Below are 21,023 nucleotides of genomic sequence, written 5' to 3'. Positions count from 1 at the left end.
GATCATGCCCCTGCACTACAGTCTGGGCAACAGAGCAAGATTCTGTTTCAAAAAAATAAATACAAAGTGAACACATCAGTCAAAAAATGATATTAAATAAAGGGGTAAGGAGAGGGAACTCTTCTTTTTTTAAAGATGAATACCAACCAATAAATGCAGAAGAAATGAGAGAATTATAAAATTCACTATTTTGCAATCACCACTGTAACAGTAGACAAAAATAATCAGTGGATGCTAAAACCACATACTAACAAAATATTTCCCCCATATATTATACAGGAGATAAAAGTACTAGTACAGTGTAGAAATGCGAGAACATCACCTTAACCTTTGATCAAACTTAATATTAAACTTATGGCTTCAGAAGTCTCCTGATAGCATGCCCAAAGAACACAGTATCCCATGCAGTAATCTTGCCAAAAATCCTGAATCTAATAATAAGTGGACAGTCGGCAAATCAAAATTAAGGGACATTCTGCAAAATAAAAACAAAAATATCACAAAAGATACCAAAAACAGCACCCCTTCTCACCCCAAAAAAGGCTAGGGAACAGTTCTAGAATAAAGGAGACTAACTCAGCCTGAGTTGAATGCAATGTATGGTCCTTGGCTGGGTCCTGAATGGGGAAGAAAAGATACAAAGTACATTAACAGGAAAATAAGAAAATAGGAATAGGAATATATATTCTATGAACAGTGTTAAATAACTTAAAGTGACAATTATGGCTGTATTATAGTATGTCCCTGTTCTTAGGAGACACATGCTGAATCTATGTATTTAGGGGTGTGTTATAATGCCTGCTGTCTCTCAAATGGTTTGGCAGAAAAAGAAAAGTGGTAAAATGTTAGTAATAAATATCTAGGTGAAAAATGTATGGTATGCTTACTGTACTATTCTTGTAACCTTTGTATATTTGAAATTTATCAAAGTAAAAAGTTGGGAGGTAGGGGTTTATCATTAAAAAAACTTAAAGAATGCTTTACATAACAAATTTAGATGCAAATACTGTTAACAACAAATTTCTAAATCTTAGGAATTAACTTCTGATTTTAAGCAAATTTCTGCTATAAAGGAATAATAACTTTTTTCCATTTTGTTTTATTTCACAGTATAATCTCCAGGCTAATCTCTTATAGCCTATTATTAAATTAGTATTCTCTATTTAAAAAGATACATAGGCCGGGCGCGGTGGCTCAAGCCTGTAATCCCAGCACTTTGGGAGGCTGAGACGGGCGGATCACGAGGTCAGGAGATCGAGACCATCCTGGCTAACACAGTGAAACCCCGTCTCTACTAAAAAATACAAAAAACTAGTCGGGCGAGGTGGCGGGCACCTGTAGTCCCAGCTACAGGGGAGGCTGAGGCAGGAGAATGGCGCAAACCCGGGAGGCGGAGTTTGCAGTGAGCTGAGATCCGGCCACTGCACTCCAGCGCGGGCGACAGACCGAGACTCGTCTCAAAAAAAAATAAAAAATAAAAAATAAAAAGATACATAAGGCCGGGCGCGGTGGCTCAAGCCTGTAATCCCAGCACTTTGGGAGGCCGAGGCGGGTGGATCACGAGGTCAGGAGATCGAGACCATCCTGGCTAACACGGTGAAACCCTGTCTCTACTAAAAATACAAAAAATTAGCCAGGCATGATGGCGGGTGCCTGTAGTCCCAGCTACAGGGGAGGCTGAGGCAGGAGAATGGCGAAAACCCGGGAGACGGAGCTTGCAGTGAACCGAGATCACGCCATGTACTCCAGCCTGGGCAACAGAGCAAGACTCCATCTAAAAAAAAAAAAAAAAAAAAAAAAGATACATAATTAGACTACAAACTCCCATTGACGTATATAAAGTCAAACTAAACAAATTTCAAATAACCATCTACTCAAACTAAAAGAGAAATGCCATGAAGCTATCTTTAAAAACCTGCAGTTGAACAAAAATGGAAAGCATTTTTGCTTAGCCTGTTGTGCTTAAAAAGAAAAACAACACCTTCTTCTCTTACTATTAAAAGAGTTGTTCCCAGCAATACATAACGAACTAAAAGAAAGAAAGAAAAAAAAAAAAAGAGTTGTGTTAAATTATCACACCGGGCAAAATTACTTTCATGAGTTGCATGTAAAACACTTTCAAAACAAACTACTTAAAAAAAACTCTAGGATTTGTATATAAAGTATTAAAAAATAAAATCTAAAACTCCAACATGAAATATAAGTATTAATTTCTAAAATATAATTTTAAATAACCAGTAAAAATATATCTCTTAAAACTAGTATGAACTACTCAAAATAATACAGCTAAGATTAAATTCACCTGTGACCACATAATTCACAAATCTAAAATCAATTCCCACCATAAAGAAGATTAAATATTTTAAATAACTGATTTTTTAAAAAGCTCAAGTCATAGAAAAATTAGTACATTAAAACAAAATATTTTTTATATTTTGATAATTCTAAAATTTAGAGTTTGTATAATGAAAGTAAAATAAAAAATTAGAAACTTATTCGCAATCAATGGCAAAACCGAATATATTATTCTAAGAGTTCATAAAATAAACATTAAAAATTCAATATCAATATCAAATAGATGATATACAGAACAAAAGAAAAAAGATAAATAAATGTGGAAATACATTCAACAAAAAATCAACAAAAAGCTATCATTTTAATAAGTGATAAAATTATAATTCCCAATAATGCTAAGGTTATGATGACCCCAAATACACTCACACAATGCTGGTGCATGCTTATAGCCAGATAATTTTTAAAACACAATTTAGTGATATAATTCATTCTTTTTAACAAATATTTGAACTCCTTTCATATAGGCACTGGGGTAGGCAAGAAAGCCACAATCTTCACCTCAGACAATTTGCAGCCTGTTGTGAAAAGACTGATTTTTAAAACAATAAGAAAGCATGGTAATTGTTTTAATAGAAAAAACTGAGATTGCTAAAGAGGCTCACAACACAAACATCTAACCTACTGTGACCTAGTCTAACCTGGTATTGGGGAAAGCTTCCCAAATGATCCTGTTAATCATTTGTTTCTCACTGGTTCCCAAACACCTTGCTAGGCATGGGACTTAAATGATAACACCACATAGTATCAGCCTGCAGTTAAAGGTCTAGAAGTGAAGATTCACCATCACAACAGATGTGGTAAATACAATAACCAAGAGGAGACAGAGAAGGGAGATGAGGTGAGCAGTGAGAGGAAACTACAATCGTTTGAGAAGTGATGGGAAGTGATGAGTACAACCGTTAAGGGAGAAGGAAAGAAGTAGCCAGGAGCAACAGTGTGAAAGGAGACAAGAAGAGTTAATGTAGACTGACATGTGGAGAAAGTCCGTTGTAAACATGATACAAAACACAGATGAAGGAAAGTCTGAGGAGCTAGACTATCAGTTCAGGTTTGAACATGAGTCTCTGAGGCATCTGAATCAGCAAGGTAAAAATGACCAATATGCAACTGGAAATACAGGTCTGGCTCTCAGAAAAGAACTCTGAATTGGAGCTATCAGTTAAACAAATTATCCTATAACTATTCAGGGAATGGGGAGAGAAAAGAGCAGAATCCTAAGAAATGCAGATTATTTAGAAAGCAGAGTTAGAGGAGTCCAGGAGAGAGATCAAAGAGCTGAGTAACTGGTCTGGTCTCAAAAGCCAGAGGCTAACAGAGCTGACAGAAAAAGGAAGTAGTAAACAGTGCCAAATGGGTAAGAAAAGTAAGATTAAGCTCCAAAACAATAATTCAGAGGTGGGGTGATGGGAATAAGAGTCAGGTGGTAGATAGTTGAGGTGTGAAGTTCTTTTTATTTAAAGAAGTAAAACCAAGGCTGACCACAGTAGCTCACGTCTGTAATCCCAGCACTTTGGGAAGCCGAGGCAGCAGGATCACTTGAGCTCAGTTGTTCATGACCAGCCTGGGCAACATAGCGAGACCTCGTCTTGACTAATATAAAAAAAAAAAAAAAAAAAAAAGATTCGGGTATGGTGGCATGCACCTGTAGTCCCAGCTACTTAGGGGACTCAGGCAGGAGGATCACTTGAGCCCAGGAGGTCCAGGCAGCAGTGAGCCCTGGTGGTGCTACTGCACTCCAGCCTGGGCAACAAAGTGAGACCATCTCAAAAAAATGAACAAACCAAACAAAACCCAGAAGTAAAACCAGTAGGTACTCTTTCGCCCAGGCTGGAGTGCAGCGATGTGATATTGGTTCACTGCAACCTCTCCCTCCCAGGTTCAAGCGATTCTCATGCCTCAGTCTCCCAAGCAGCTTGGACTACAGGTGTGCGCCTCCATGCCTGGCTGATTTTTGTATTTTTAGTAGAGATGGGGTTTCACCATTTTGACCAGGCTGGTTCTCGAACTCCTGACCTCAAGTGATCTGCATGCCTTGTCCTCCTAAAGTGCTGGAATTACAGGCATGAGCCACACCCCTCCAGCCAGCAGGTAGGTACTCTTAAAAGAAGCTTGCTGATGAAGGGAAAGAGAGGATTGAAAGCAAACTGTTGTGGGAATTTTTGATTTTGTTTTAAGGCCATAAAGCCAGGCACAGTGGCTCATGTCTATAATCCCAGCACTTTGAGAGGCAATGGAATAGTGTGATGCCATTGACATGAGAAATATGAAGACCATACTACACTGAAAAGTATTAAAATTTTAAGCTCAGAATTCAAGATTAGGCCGGGGGGGTGGTGGCTCACGCCTGTAATTTCAGCATTTTGGGAGGCCGAGGTGGCCAGATCACCTGAGATCGGGAGTTTGAGACCAGCCTGAGCAACATGGTGAAACCCCGTCTCTACAAAAAACAGCCGGGCGCAGTGGCAGGTGCCTGTAGTCCCAGCTCAGGAGACTGAGGCAGGAGAATCGCTTGAGCCCAGAAAGCAGTGGTTGCAGTGAGCCAAGATCATGCCATTGCACTCCAGCCTGGGAGACAGTGAAATCCTGTCTCAAGGAAAAAAAAAAAATTCAAGATTAGTCTCCACCAGAATCACAAGTATGTAAAAGCATATGATGTATATGAATGATGAAAACACAAGATGTGTATGAATGATGAAAACACTTGTAATAGAAGTTGAGGCAATTTTATTTTTTTTTATTATTTTTATGTTCACTGTATAATAAATTAATCGGGAGAATATGATCCCCCAGGTAAGATTTGATCTAAGTTATACAAATAATTCAAGTTGGGAAAGTAAGGTACCCAACTAAGGGCCCCCTGGTGCCAGGCAGAATGTGACATCAAAAGGGGGATTCCAAAGAAGCTTTACCAGTATTAAAGTAGATACTGAGATGGAGGGCAAGAATGATTTGGCAGTTGTATGGCATTTGGGCTTGTATGCATATTTGAAACAGGGTGATTAAATGTGAGGGAATCCTTAGTTCTAAATAAGAAACTAAGTGTGAGAGCTTATTACATAATTATATGACACAAAATATTTACTTTTTTGTGTGTAATAGCATGATATAATGGATGCAACGTTACGGGTAGAAAGTATAACAGAGAAAAGGCATATAATTTCTGAAGTCTCAAATTTAGGTTACAGACACAAGGTTTACAACATTATGTATCCATCCACATATAATTTATTCCATGGAATACTTGGGAGCATTAGAAAAATGAGTAGGAGGAGCCAAAACAAAAGGAATGGTAAGCAGAGAGACCAGGATTCTGACTAGGTAAATTTCCCTGGGACATTCCTGCAGCCAATAAGGAGGAAAGACTATTATTACTCACGCTGTAATTTACAAAAAGGTCTGGGTTGTATAAATCAGAGTATGCTGAAGTTTTCAAGTTTACCCAGCTTTGAGCTAGTGGAATTACGTGGCAAGGCAAAGTGGCTCTTGTCAATACTATATTCATTTGCAAATATTCATAAGAATGAAAACATAAAAAGCTTCAATTATCTAAAATTACAACCAAACTGAAAGGTTAGATTATCTTTAAAAGTTAATTTTTAAAAATTGGAATATTATCACTTGGCTCATATTAAAATTTCAATCACCCAATCTCTTCCACAGCAACAGGATATAATTAAACTATCTGATTTGAACCTATTCCCTTCCAGTTCTTCATGGGATGCACACTGTATTGAGAATGCAAGAATTTACAAAATATGTACAATTAATAGATATTTAAAATGCAGTTCTTACAGAGAGTAGAATGGTGGTCACCAGGCACTGGAGGTGAAGGGGTGGGAGAGAGTAGGTGATGGAAAGATGTTGACCAAAGAATACAACCCAAACTTCCAGTGAGAAAGAATAAGTTCTCAAGATCTACTGCACAGCAAGGTGACTACAGATAATTATGTTTATTTCAAAACTGCTAAGAGAACAGGTTTCAAATGTGCCCATTACAAAAAAAAAGATAAATATGTAAGATGATAAATATGTTAATGAGCTTGATATAATCAGTCCACAATGTATACAGACACCAAAACATTGCTTTATGCCCCATAAATTCCTACAATTATTGTCAATTAAAAATAAATTTTTTAATTAAGAGTTTTTAAAAATGAAGTTCTTCCTATCTGAAACACTTCACCTACTGTCCTTGAAACTAGCTAATTTCCAGATCATTATCTAGTCACTACCTCCAGGAAGTCTTCCCTGATGCCTTAAGATGACTCATCACAGCAACAACTTGTCACACTGTATTGTAATTTCAGATTTACTAGTGTGAAACTCCCACCAGAATGTAAACTCCATCCTCCAGAAGGATGGAGCCACATTAACCTGACCCGAAAGTCAGGTGCTTACCACCTAGCACAGCATGTTGCAAATATAATGAGAATTAATATTTATTTTATTTGTTTTTTTGAGACAGAGTCTTGCTCTGGGCTGAAGTGCAGTGGCATAATCACAGTTCACTGCAACCTCAACCTCCAGGGCTCAAGCAATCCTCCCACCTGAGCCCACATGCCAAGATGCCTGGCTAATTTTTAAAATTTTAAAAAAAATTTTTTTTTTAATTTTAGAGACAGGGTCTTGCTTTTGTTGCCTGGGTGGTCTTGAACTCCTGGGTTCAAGCAATGCTCCCACCTCAGTCTCCCAAAATGCTGAGATTACAGGCGTGAGCCACCATACCCAGCCTAGACTATTTAAATGAATCATAAAGATGCAGTAAAAGTAGATACTCTTCAAATAAATTTTACTCTTGGGAAGAGCATTTCAACCCTTTGTCCCACTCCCCTCTGCCACTGTATCAAGGAGACAGTCTGAGAGTCACCGCCTTATCCTATTCTTATCAATACTTGTTTCTTTCACTGAAGATAAGAGCAGGAAAGGACCTAAGAGGTCAGGCAACCCAATACCTTCATTACCCAGAGAAGCAAATAAAGCTAAACTAGTCAGTAACTTAAAAGGTCAATAAACATTAAAGGAAGTAGTAGCCAGAAGCTGCTCCTCCGTTTGCTCCTCCATTAAATACTTATCTTTATCCTCCTATTCCCCAATATTCGACCTCTCTACTAATAACTAATATAATCCTTCTCCAGTTGTCCGTATCCACTACAGTATACCAGCTTTAATTTAGATATGTGCCTTACATATATTATTTATATCATATATAATTATATTATATATTATAGATGGTAATATATTATATAGATCTGTAAACATCAGTAGAAGCCTATTTTTATCCCAGTTTATCATTTTAACAACTGTTTCCAAAAGTTAGATCATAAATTTTCTTAAGAACAGTGGCTTATCTTAACATCTAAGAAAATTTAAAGCATTTATACACAGTATGTACTAAAAAATAGTGATAACTACAAAATGGGAAAAATGGAAAACCCAATCAGAAAATAAATTATTTGTATAATATCATAAGAAACATTTTTACATCCTATTACAGTCAAAGGTTTTATTAGCAACTATCTAACCTTACCTACACTGATCTACCAATTAAATATTAAGTGCCTACCTAAAAGCCGCTTCCCAAAAGCAGTTCATTCCACAAACATCAGAGGGCAGCATCCAATAGGGATTCCAGTAACACAGAGAGAAATCTTTACACCTAACAGAGTAAGACAGAAATAAGAGTCCTATGTGAGTATTTCGGTTTGGAACTAACAAGGAATTTACTCAGTAACACGGTCACTTACTGTTCTATTTTAAAGCAAATAAAATTGAAAATCTAAATTGCTATGATAAAGATTTTGGAAAACTGATTTCTCCCTTACTTAGGGCACCATTATTTTAAATAGAACTTTATAACCTTGAAGGTAAACTATACTATAGATTGGGAAAGAGTTTTTCCATCGGATATTAAAATCCCCTCCTCAGATAACACACATAAATATATCTTCTAAAATTTTCTTCATAGGCTACACATATAGCCCTAGAACAAAATCCCTTTGGGACAAACAAAATATTTCCTTATCCTCAAACATAATAAAAATGCCACAAATGCTAGCAGAAAGGGAAAAGATCTTTAAATACTTTTAAATTAATCCTCAACCCAAACTACCTGTATGGTGTTTCAAACCGAAAAAGAAATCATAATGGCCAAGATGTATATGAAAATGGTCAACATCACTAATCATCAGGGAAATGCACATTAAAACCGCAATGAGATAACATCTCACTCAGTTAAAACGGTTATTATCAAAAAGGCAAAAAACAATAAATCCTGGCAAAGACAGAAAAGGAAACACTCATACACTGACAGTAGGAACATAAATTACAACCACTATAAATAAACAGTATAGAGATTCCTCAAAAAACTGAAAATAGAACTACCATGATCCAGCAACCCCACTGCTCTGTGTATGTATATATACATACATATTCACACATGCATACACACATACATAGATGGGCACAGTGGCTCCCATCTATAATCCCAGCACTTTGGGAGGCTGAGGTAGGTGGATTGCTTGAGGTTGGAGTTCAAGACTAGCCTGGTCAACATGACAAGACCCCGTCTCTAAAAATAAAAAATTAGCTGGACATGGTGGCATTTACCTGTAAGTTCCAGCTACTCGGGAGGCTGAGGTGGGAGGATGGCATGAGCCCAGGAGTTTGATGTTGCAATAAGCTGTGATTGTGCTACTTCACTCCAACCTGGCTGAACAGAGCAAGACTCTGTCTCGAACAACAAAAAAAAAAAACAAAAAAAATTGACCTGCCCTCCCCTCAAAAAAACCCAGAAATCATGCTGATATTCACAGCCTAGTATCACTATCTACATTATCTCGGTTCCACATTACACAAGCTAAAATGGAGGATCAAGTCTGGTCTGTCTTGTTAGGTTGCATGTTGGAGCCAAAAAGGAAAAAAGAAAACACCTTATATTACAAAAAAAAATTGTTTTTCATCGTGATTTATTTTCAAAATAATAGTCTAAAAGTCACTGGGTACTAAAGTACGTATGAAGTCAGGGTGAGTCACTAAACCGGGCCACTTCATTAGCTCATCACTATGCAGCTTTGTTTTCTCTCACTATGAATTCAATTATGAGTTACTATGCTTATATCAAATGGCCTACGAAATTTCTGATTTGCAAAAATCTGATCACATCTCTCACAAATGGCAACAGTCTAAGGCAGAGGTTCTCAGCTCTGGTAGAGGTGCCACACAAGACCTATTAAATCAGAATCTAGAAACAGGGTCTGGCACTGGTGGTTTTTAAAATGCTGCCTAAGTAATTCTGTATACTACTGCATAAAGAACAAGGTCGGAATTTCTTAACAGAAAAAAGTTACATTTTAACTGTTTTCCTGTAAAGAAACACCATTTTCTAGCATAGCACAAAAGGCTACATATCTTCATTTAAAAGGCTGAACCAGAAAGAGAAGAAAATGTGTACATATCAGTAAAACTTATGACTTGATTAGAAAATCTGTGTTTGTACCCTCCCAAGCATGGCTATGTATTTTCTTAAGTCTTTGATTTCATACCACATAGTCAGACTCAGTGATGGTAATAACAACGAACACAGAGTTCTTTTCAGATTCAGGCACTTTCACACCCATTTAGACTCACAAGAAACGTTTTAAGGTAGATACATACAATCTCCGTCTTTCAGACACTGACGATATCACAGCTTTATTTCAACAAATCCACAATTTATTTACAATCAACACCTAATGTGTACCTTTGTTCTAAGAAGATAACTAATCAGGTTATTCCATATCCCCTGTCAAACTCTACAACAGTGAAAAATGGAAATGGAAATCTCAAAGACAAATTCAATTTTTCTATAAAATTAATTAAAATTATATATATTTAACAATACCATTTGCAGCCTCAACTTGTACTTTAAGTTACAGATCAGTTATGTGTTGTTTTCCAAACCTGCCTGGTCCTCAGGTCACTTGTCAAAAATACAGATATAGGATCCTATCCCATATCCAGTTAATCAAGCCTCCCCCAGAGAAGTGGCCTAAGAAGCTCAATTTTTCAGCAATATCCCCAGATAAGTCTTAAAATCAGACCTGAATGAGAAACGCTATATCAAGGAATATCTAGAGTCAACTTGAAATTTTTTATCAAAATACTGATAATAACTTCTCTTATGATAATCCTGTTTATTTACTACAACTTAAGAAGGATTAAATTTTGAAAATTTGTGTTTCTATGAATACTTCAATCAATACAGGTTATTAAGTACCATTTAGAAAATTTTTTAAAGCCTATGAAAGTAATTACCCACCACTATTAACATTTTCATATCTTTACTACCCCATATTTCAAAAATATCTTCCTACAAATATTTGACTAGAAAAGTTTACATGCACGTTGCCAACATGCAGAAGTTGCTGAAACTACTTGATCTTAGTTAGTCTCAAGAAACCATGTGAGCTAGACAGCACACCTCAAACTCCCTGTTCTCAGGAAATATCCACCAGGGAGCTTCTAACTCAAAGGACCCTCTTGCAGTATTACAATTAAACTGTACTTCGGGGCAATGTTTTGCTTTTTTTTAAGTTGATGCAAGATGACAAAGCCACAGACATGAGAATTAAATTCAACAAGACAAACACATTGAACAACTTAGTAATGAGTTTAAATTTTGTGAAGCTTTGAGCCACACCAAGAGCCCTATACTTTTGCTAATATCAAACTGAGAGGTGACAATGTGCTAGCAGCCCCTGCTCTCAGCGCCTCCTCGGCCACCACATCCAATCTGGCAGCGCTTGAGGAGCCCTTCAGCCCGCCACTGCATTGCAGGAGCCCCTCTCTGGGCTGGCTGAGGCCGGAGCCGGCTCCCTCTGCTTGCGCCCGGGTGTGGAGGGACAGGGACAGGCGCAGGCGGGAACCGTGCTCACAGGCCAGTGTGAGTTCCCACCGGCGCAGGCTCGGTGGGCCCCACACTCAGAGCGCCTGGCCCGCACCACCAGCCCAGGGCAGTGAGGGGCTTAGCACCTGGGCCAGCAGCTGCAGAGGGTGCGCCGGGTCCCCCAGCAGTGCCAGCCTGCTGGCGCTGCACTCGAATTCTCGCCGGGCCTCAGCTGCCTCCCCATGGGACAGGGCTCAGGACCTACAGCCCACCATGTCCGAGCCCTGCCTCCCCGGTGAGCTCCCACACAGCCCCAGCGCCCATGACGGGTACCGCCCCCTGCTCCAAGGTGCCTGGTCCCATCAACCGCCCAAGGGCTGAGGAGCGTAGGCCTGGCTCGGGACTGGTGGGCAGCTCCGCCTGCAGCCCCAGTGTGGGACCCACTAGGTGAAGCCAGCTGCGCTCCTGAGTCTAGTGGGTACTTAGAGAACTTTTATGTCTAGCTAGAGGATTGTAAATGCACCAATCAGCACTCTGTGTCTAGCTCAGGGATTATAAATGCAACAATCAGCACACTGTCAAAACGGTGGATCAGCTCTCTGTAAAATGGACCAATCAGCAGGATGTGGGTGGGGTCAGATAAGGGAATAAAAGCAGGCTGCCTGAGCCAGCCAGCAGCAACTCCTCTTCCACACTGTGGAAGCTTTATTCTTTCACTCTTTAAAAATAAATCTTGCTGCTGTTCACTGTTTGGGTCCATGCCGCCTCTATAAGCTATAACACAGCGAAGGTCTGCAGTTTCACTCCTGAAGCCAGCGAGACCACGAACTCGCCATGGTTAGTGATGTAACCGTACCTAAACATCACTAAGCCTCTTCCCCCAGGGACCAGTGCCCAATTAGCAGAACTAGTGGCACCTACCCGAGCCTTAGAACTGGGAAAGGGAAAAAGAATAAATGTGTATACAGACACCAAGTATGGTTATCTAATCCTACATGCCCATGCTGCAATATGGAAAGAAAGGGAATTCCTAACCTCCAGGAACCCCCATTAAATACCACAAGGAAATCATGGAGTTACTGCGTGCAGTGCAAAAACCAAAGAAGGTGACAGTCTTATACTGCCAAAGCCATCAAAAAGGGGAAAGAGAAAGGAGAACAGCAGCATACGCGGCTGGCAGAGGCAGGGAAAGACCAGCAGAAAGGAAAGAGAGAAAGAGACAGGAAGTCAGAGAAAGAGAGAGGAAGAACAGGAGAGACAAAGAGAAGGAGACAGAGGAAGAGACAGAGAGACAATCAAAGAAAGACAGAGTCAGAAAAAGAGAGACAAAGAAGTCAAAGAGGAAGAAAGAGAGATGGAAGTAGTAAAGAAACAACAGAGTACCCTATTCCTTCAAAAACCCCAACTGATCATAGTAACTTCCGAGTCACCCAAACAGCTCCATTCAGACGGCTAGTCTGCTTCTCAGGGCCCCACAAAATCATCACCTCCTCCCTGCTTAACAAACAGTCCAGGTTTTGTAATGGCAAACATACTCCCTGCATGACTATTCACCCTTGGACCCCCTGCAGCAGTGTCCCCACTAGTGAATGCCTTCTTATCCGCTCTTTCAATCACTCTCTCGAAAGTTCCTAGTAGATACAAAATGTTTTTTTCTCCAATAGGAAAACAGAACACAGGGAGCCACTCAGTTTGCTCCCAACACCCCTTTCCAGCCATTCACCAGAGCTACCTTGGCAAGTACTCTAGCAGGATGGCAAAATGAAAACAACAAACTCACACACCTTTTTAACATACATAACCAGTTCTATCTACCCAGCCAAGGTATATTCTTATGTGGAACATCGACCTATATCTGCCTCCCCACTAACTGGACAGGCACCTGCACTTTAGTCTTTCTAAGTCCCAACATTAATATTGCCCCAGGAAATCACACCTTATCAGTACCCCTCAAAGCTTAAGTCCGTCAGCACAGAGCCATACAACTAGTACCCCTACTTATAGGATTAGGAATGGCTACTGCTACAGGAACTGGGATAGCTGGTTTATCTACTTCATTATCGTACTACCACACACTCTCAAAGGATTTCTCAAACAGTTTGCAAGAAATAACGATATCTATCCTTGCTTTACAATCTCAAATAGACTCTTTAGCAGCAGAGACTCTCCAAAACCGCCGAGGGCTAGCCCTCCTCACTGCTGAGAAAGGAGGACTCTGCACCTTCTTAGGGGAAGAGTGTTGTTTTTACACTAACCAGTCAGGGGTAGCTTCAGATGCTGCCTGGTGTTAACAGGAAAAGGCTTCTGAAATCAGACAACGCCTTTCAAATTCTTATACCAATCTCTGGAGTTAGGCCACATGGCTTCGCCCCTTTCTAGGTCCCATGGCAGCCATCTTGCTGTTACTCACCTTTGGGCCCTGTATCTTTAACCTTCTTGTCAAATTTGTTTCTTCTAAAATCAAGGTCATCAAGCTACACAGATGGTCTTACAAATGGAACCCCAAATGAGCTCAACAACTTCTACCGAGGACCCCTGGACCGACCCACTGGCACTTTCACTGGCCTAGAGAGCTCCCCTCTGGGGGACACTACAACTGCAGGGTCCCTTCATTGCACCTATCCAGCAGGAAGTAGCTAGAGTGGTCATCGGCCAAATTCCCAACAGCAGTTGGGGTGTCCTCTTTAGAGGAGGGATTGAGAGGTGACTATGTGCTAGCAGCTTTCACTCTTGGCACCTCCTCGGCCTCGGCATCCACTCTGGCAGCACTTGAGGAGCCCTTCAGCCCGCCACTGCACTGTGGGAGCCCCTCTCTGAGCTGGCCGAGGCCAGAGCCGGCTCCCTCTGCTTGCGGGGAGGTGTGGAGTGACAGGCGCAGGCGCAAAGCGGGGCTGCACACAGTGCTCACAGGCCAGCGCAAGTTCTGGCAGGTGCAGGCTCCGTGGGCCCCACACTGGGAGCGGCCGGCCGGCCAGCGCCGCCGGCCCACGGCAGTGAGGTGCTTAGCACCTGGGCCGGCAGCTGCAGAGGGTGCGCCAGGTCCCCCAGCACTGCCAGACTGCCAGCGCTGTGCTCGAATTCTCGCTGGGCCTCAGCTGCCTCCTCGCGGGGCAGGGATCAGGACCTACAGCCCGCCATGTCCAAGCTCTGCCTCCACAGTAGGCTCCCGCGCAGCCCGAGCCTCCCTGACGGGCACTGCCACCTGCTCCATGGCGCCCGGTCCCATCGACCGCCCAAGGGCTGAGGAGCGTAGGCCTGGCTCAGGACTGGTGGGCAGCTCCGCCTGCAGCCCCAGTGCGGGACCCACTAGGTGAAGCCAGCTGGGCTCCTGAGTCTAGTGGGGACTTGAAGAACTTTTATGTCTAGCTAGAGGATTGTAAATGCACCAATCAGCACTCTGTGTCTAGCTCAGGGATTGTAAACGCACCAATCAGCACCCTGTCAAAACGGTCCAATCAGCTCTCTGTAAAACGGACCAATCAGCAGGATGTGGGTGGGGTCAGATAAGGAAACAAAACCAGGCTGCCAGAGCCAGCCAGCGGCAACCAGCTCAGGTCCTCTTCCACACTGTGGAAGCTTTGTTCTTTCACTCTTTACAATAAATCTTGCTGCTGCTCACTCTTTGGGTCCATGCCGCCTCTATGAGCTGTAACACTCACCGCGAAGGTCTGCAGCTTCACTCCTGAAGTCAATGAGACCACAAACCCACTAAAAGGAAGAAACTGTGGACACATCTGAACATCTGAAGGAACAAACTCCAGACTACCATCTTCAAGAGCTGTAACACCGCAAGGGTCCACAGCTTCATTCTTGAAGTCAGCGAGACCAAGAACCCACTAATTCCGGACACAGAACTAGGTGCCAAGATGATCACACATCTGACACTTCTATTAAGAAGTAAGATCTGCTGGGCGCAGCGGTTCATGCCTCTAACCCCAGCACTTTGGGAGGCCAAGGTAGGCAGATCCCTTGAGGTCAGGAGTTAGAGAATGCCCTGGCCAACATGGTGAAGCCCCATCTCTACTAAAAAAATCAGTCAGGTGTGGTGGTGGTTGCCTGTAATCCCAGCTACTCAGGAGGCTGAGGCAGGAGAATCGCTTAAACCCAGGAGGCAGAGGTTGCAGTAAACCAAGATCATGCCATTGCACTCCAGCCTGGGCGACAGAGAAAGACTCTGTCTCAAAAAAAAAAAAAAAAAAAAAAGTAGGATCTAACTCCCCTTATCCAGAATCTAAGTGGGCTCTGTGATTGCTTTGACAAATAGAATACTGAATATAATACTGTGCCAATGTTCAGGCCCTTGCCTTAAAACTTCTACATCCTATTTCTTGGAACACTCTTTAAACCTGATCTTTAGATTGTAAGAAGCCCAAGGCACATGGAAAAGCCACTTGAGAGAATGCAGATCAACAGCCTCCACTGAGCTCCTAGTCAAAAGCCAGCATCAACTGCTAGCCATGTAATAGGGCCACAATGCCACACCATTCTGATCTACCAACCTACTGGTTCCTCCCCAACTCACAGAAGACTAGCATCTGGTTCACAGTCCTTGTCTCAGTACCAAATCCTACTTTCCTCTAACCATTCATTTGGTAAATCAATAAATTTTCTACTGAATGACTACGTCTACAGGCCAAACACTGGCAACACAATAGTGAGTAAAATGGACATGGATCATACTGTCTAGTGGGGAACAACAGAATGTCATCTCACATACTGCAATGTGGGAGACCTAACCAACACCCAGGTTACACAATTGTTTAACTCCAGTAACTCTTACCTCCTTTTCCCTTCAGTTAAAAATGGCAAATGCTGGCCAGGCACAGTGGCTCACACCTGTAATCTCAGCACTTTAGGAGGCCGAGGTGGGTGGATCGCTTGAGCCCAGGAGTTCAAGACCAGCCCGGGCAACATGGCGAAACTCCATCTCTACAAAGAATAAAAAAAAAAAAATTAGCCGGGCATGGTGGTGTGTGCCTGTAGTCCCAGTTACTTGGGAGGCTGAGTTGGGAGGATAGTTTGAGCCCAGGAGTTTGAAGCTGCAGTGATTGTGATCACGCCAAAGTACACCAGGTCTGGGTGACACAGACCCTCTCTGACAAAAAAAGAGAGAAGTAAAAAATGGCAAATCCTGGACCTTGTCATCACCTGAAACTGCAATCCAATACCTCATCTCAGATTAGTCTCTGATCTAATAATTATGGTTCTTTTTTCTTAGACAGGGTCTTGCTCTGTCCCTCAGGGTGGAGTGCAGTGGTACAAACACAGCTTACTACAGCCTCAATCTCCTGGGCTCAAGCCATCCTCCTGCCTCAGTCTACAAGTATCTAGGACTATAAGCATGTGCCAACACGCCTGGCAAATTTTTTGTAGAGACAAAGTCTCGCTTTGCTGCCTAGGCTTATTATTTATATCCCGTTACATGTGTGGAAATCACTCAGCCCTCCAATCACATGCTTCCTAAGTATAAGCTTCCTCCTTTACTCATTTCCCTCCCTACTCAGACGTCATATGGTTCATCCATTCATGTTCCTATACCTACAACTTGCACCACCACCTTTCACCGTACCTTTTCAGTACAATCTTCAGTTGAAACTGAGCCATTCACTCACATTCTCAGATGAATACTGAAGAACAGTTAATGACATGACTATGCTGATTAGTAGAAATATAAATTAACCGTCTTCCTCTTAGCTAGTCTCATGCCTACTACCAACTCCATACGCATCCCCTTGTTGCCCATCTTCTTCTCAGGGGTCCTTAAAGACCTTCTTGCATCAATTACTCTTTCTCCTTAACTGGCAATCTCTATTTGTGCAGTAGACTGTATTACTGTTCAGTTATTCACTCCCCACATTTAACTGTAAAAGGATTATACAACCCTATTCATTACCATGGGCCTTGCCTGCCTGATAGGGGAGGCATATATCCCTGCATCATTTATGGACTTTGACCTTATTCGAGTGACTTGCTTTGGCCAAAGTAATACAAAAAGACATGATTAGTGTGGCATCAAAGTAGAAGCTTCACATGGGATTGTGCTGTTCAATCTGGCTTCTTCCTCATCCACTACCATGAGACCAGGCATATCCAATGTATGGACTGCTCCTTCAGCTTGGATCCCAGAATGAGAAGATATATCAAGCAAAGTCACAGCCATAGACATGTAATGTGTGCAAGAAATAAATGCTTGCTATTGTCAACTGCTAAGATGTGTGGGGTTGTTACAAAGCAAAGCAGAATAATGCAAACATAATTCCCTTTTACAGTTTATAATTCAATGGTTTTTAGTATATTCAGAGTTGTGCAACCATGACTCACCAATTAAATTCCTCAGTATATACTCAAGAGAACTGAAAACATGTTCACAGAAAAACTGAGCATGAATGCTCATAGCAGCATCACTCATAATAGCCAAAAAGTATGAAAAAACTCAAATGTCCACCAAATAATGAGCAAAATGTGGTATATCCATACAATGGACTATTATTTGTCCATAAAAAGGAATGAAATACAGTGATACATGTTACAGCGGATAAACCCTGAAACATTATACCAAGGAGAAAGACTCAAAAGGCCACATACTGTGTGATTCCTTTATGTAAAATGCCCCGAACAGGCAAACCTCTACAGACAGAAAATAGATTCGTGGTTGCTTAGGACTGGGGGACTGAGGAGTGCAAGGTGGGAGTTCCTGCTAACAGATACAGGGTTTCTTTAGGGGTAATGATTAACTTCACAAAGGTTTAATGCAGTCAAAATTGGATGGGAAAAATCAAGTTACAGGTAAATCTCTTGATCATAATTCAGTGTCAATTCAGTATATAGGAAAGCTGTTTTTCTTTCTTTACTGGAAATATAAGAACACATGCACCAGTGAATACATATGCTGCATGGCATTAAAAAAAATCGTAAAACAGTTAGGTACTGCTGTAAGGAGTGAAGTAATTTGTTTACAGTTTCTTAACTCCCAAATATCCATTCTCCCACTTTGAAAAACTGGTTTTGGAGGTTAAGATAAAGAGTAGAAACTCACACTGAGAACTTAAAGAGGAGAAACTCACACTGAGAACTTACGACGTATCAGTGGCTTATTAGAAGCAATAAGATAAATTAGCAAAAGCAACTCATCTGAAGACAGCACGTGTACTTTCAGGCCAAAAAATAAAGTTTGAAAATATTGGAAAAGTAAAGGTAGTTATCTAGGTTCTGGCTATTAGTTGCTTAAAACTGGTGAAAGCAGAATACTAAAATCCAACATTCAAAGAGGTAACTCTTAAATAATTTTAATGGGGCAAAGTGTTAATATGAGTTGGTGGATATGTCTTCACTATACCCATACTGACATTCAAAAGCACTGAAGTCCTAAAAGGGAATGTTTTTCACTGTGGATCAAACTGAAATAAAACGTTACTATGGCTCATCCTCAAATTTAACAAGGCATAAAGATTAAAGCTTGTCTACAACTGACTAAGGGGTAGCACAAGGTATCTTCGTGGTGATAAAACAATTCTGTATCCTGACTGTGGGAGTGGTTACACATATTTACATGTGATAAAACAACGCTCGGCACAATAACAGTTGTCGAACTTGAAGTTTACTTAAATCCAATTACAAAATGTTTTTTATACATACATACACACACACACACACATAAATAAACAAGTCGCCCAGGCTGGAGTGCAGTGGTGCGAACACGGTTCATTGCAGCCTCAACCTCCTGGGCTCAAGCGATCCTCCCATCTCAACCTCTGGAGTAGCTGGGACCACAGGTGCACACCACTATGCCCAATTAATTTTTTGTATTTTTGTTGTTGTTGAGAGGGTGTTTTGCCATATTGCCAAGGTTGGTCTAGAACTTCTGGATTCAAGCAATCCACCCACCGTGGCCTCCTTGCTAGGATTACAGGTATGAGCCACCGTGCCTGGTTACAATTTTAAGTCAAACTAGAAAAAGTAATTTTCATTTCAAAATGTCCATCATAGGAGGCTTCAGTGAAAACCATGCAAAACTTAAAGAGTCAGTGATACGAGACCAGCCTGACCAACATGGTGAAACCCTGTCTCTACTAAAAATAGAAAAATTAGGCCAGGTGCAGTGGCTTACACCTGTAATCCCAGCATTTTCGGAGGCCGAGGCGGGAGGATCACAAAATCAGGAGATCGAGACCATCCTACCTAACACGGTAAAACCCCATCTCTACTAAAAACACAAAAAATTAGCCAGGCCTGGTGGCATGCACCTGTACTCCCAGCTACTTGGGAGGCTGAGGCAGGAGAATCGCTTGAACTCGGGAGGCGGAGGTTACAGTGAGCCGAGATCACACCATTGCACTCCCGCCTGGGCGACAGAGTGTCCATCTTGAAAAAAAAAAAAAAAGCGGATTACGAGGTCAAGAGGTCAAGACCATCCTGGCTAACACGGTGAAACCTCATCTCTACTAAAAACACAAAACATTAGCTGGGCGTGGTAGTGGGCACCAGTACCAGCTACTCGGGAGGCTGAGGCAGGAGAATGGTGTGAACCCGGGAGGCGGAGCTTGCAGTGAGCCAAGATCGTGCCACTGCACTCCAGCCTGGGTGACAGAGCAAGACTCCATCTCAAATTTAAAAAAAAAAAAAAAGTCAGTGACAAATTTAGGCATATTCAGCTTAAATACATGACAGTATGAATGAAGTGCTGCTGCAAAGCAGCAATGCAACTTCAAGACATGTATCCCCACCCTGTGACTGTGCAAGAGAAGCAAAGATGCTTACAGACATACTAAAGGAGGCCATTCCCATGATATGCCAAATTACTGTTATTTAATTTTCAACCAAATTGTTTCCAGATCAGGCACGGTGGCTCACACCTGTAATCCCAGCACTTTGGGAGTCCGAGGCAGGCAGATCACCTGAGGTCAGGAGTTCAAGGCCAGCCTGGCCAACATGGGGAAACCCCGTCTCTACTAAAAATAAAAAATTAGCCAGGTATGGTGGCACGCGCCTGTAGTCCCAGCTACTCAGGAGGCTGAGGCAGGAGAATCGCTTGAACCTAGGAGGCGGAGGCTGCAGTGAGCCGAGATCACACCACTGCACTCCAACCTGGGCGACAGAGACTCCGTCTCAAAAAGAAAAAAAGAAAATAAATAAATAGTTTCCAGACAACTTAATTTCTAGCTCCAAGACCTTTTTCTTAAATTTCTAATTTCATTAATCCTCGGCAAGTAGGAAAAGGGCTGTTTATATATAAATGACACTGAAACAATTAACCATTTCAAAGAAACAGTTAGCATCACACAATATACCTCCTCTACCCGCCTAGCTTCCCCACAAAGCCAGATTGATTTAAATGTAAAAAAAGGAGGGAAAAAAAAAACTGGTAGAAAGCTTTCCCATGCATAACAAAGGTAAAAAAACGATAAAGCAAAAAGTAGCCAATCTAAAAACAAAACGTAAACCTCATACAGTACACACATAATTAATAAAATTTAAGTTTATACCTAGGGGGAAGTACTTTCAATAGGTATGGCATAAAGATAATGATCTTACTGCTTTAAAATAAGATTTTCTAGGCAGGGTATGGTGGCTCATGCCTGCACTTTGGGAGGCCAAGGCAGGCAGATCACCTGAGGTCAGGAGTTCAAGACCAGGCTGGCCAACATGGTGAAATCCCACCTCTACCAAAAAATACAAAAAAAAAAAAAAAAAAAAAAAAAGCTGGGCAGATTGGCACACACCTGTAATCCCAGCTACTTGTGAGGCAGGAGAATTGGTTGAACCCAGGAGGCGGAGGTTACACTGAGCCGAGATTATGCCACTGCAC

The 21,023-nt window shown here is 41.5% G+C and overlaps 1 protein-coding gene across 2 annotated transcripts in view; it reads right to left on the bottom strand.

Annotated features, from left to right (window-relative positions):
* The window catches only part of LOC112617292 (glucoside xylosyltransferase 1), a 64,754-nt gene that overhangs the window by 37,881 nt on the left and 5,850 nt on the right, over window positions 1-21,023 (bottom strand). The window contains exon 2 of one of the 2 annotated variants that reach the window (XM_025374046.1): window positions 7,919-8,011. The exons of the other annotated variant lie outside the window; for it this stretch is intronic. Coding sequence (XP_025229831.1) covers window positions 7,919-8,011 — 93 coding nt within the window. The remainder of the gene's footprint in view (window positions 1-7,918; window positions 8,012-21,023) is intronic. 2 annotated transcript variants of the gene reach the window in all.

Source organism: Theropithecus gelada, unplaced genomic scaffold (assembly GCF_003255815.1).
Source record: "Theropithecus gelada isolate Dixy unplaced genomic scaffold, Tgel_1.0 HiC_scaffold_15989, whole genome shotgun sequence".
Lineage (NCBI taxonomy): Eukaryota > Metazoa > Chordata > Mammalia > Primates > Cercopithecidae > Theropithecus > Theropithecus gelada.
This window is presented reverse-complemented; position numbering and strand designations above follow the sequence as displayed.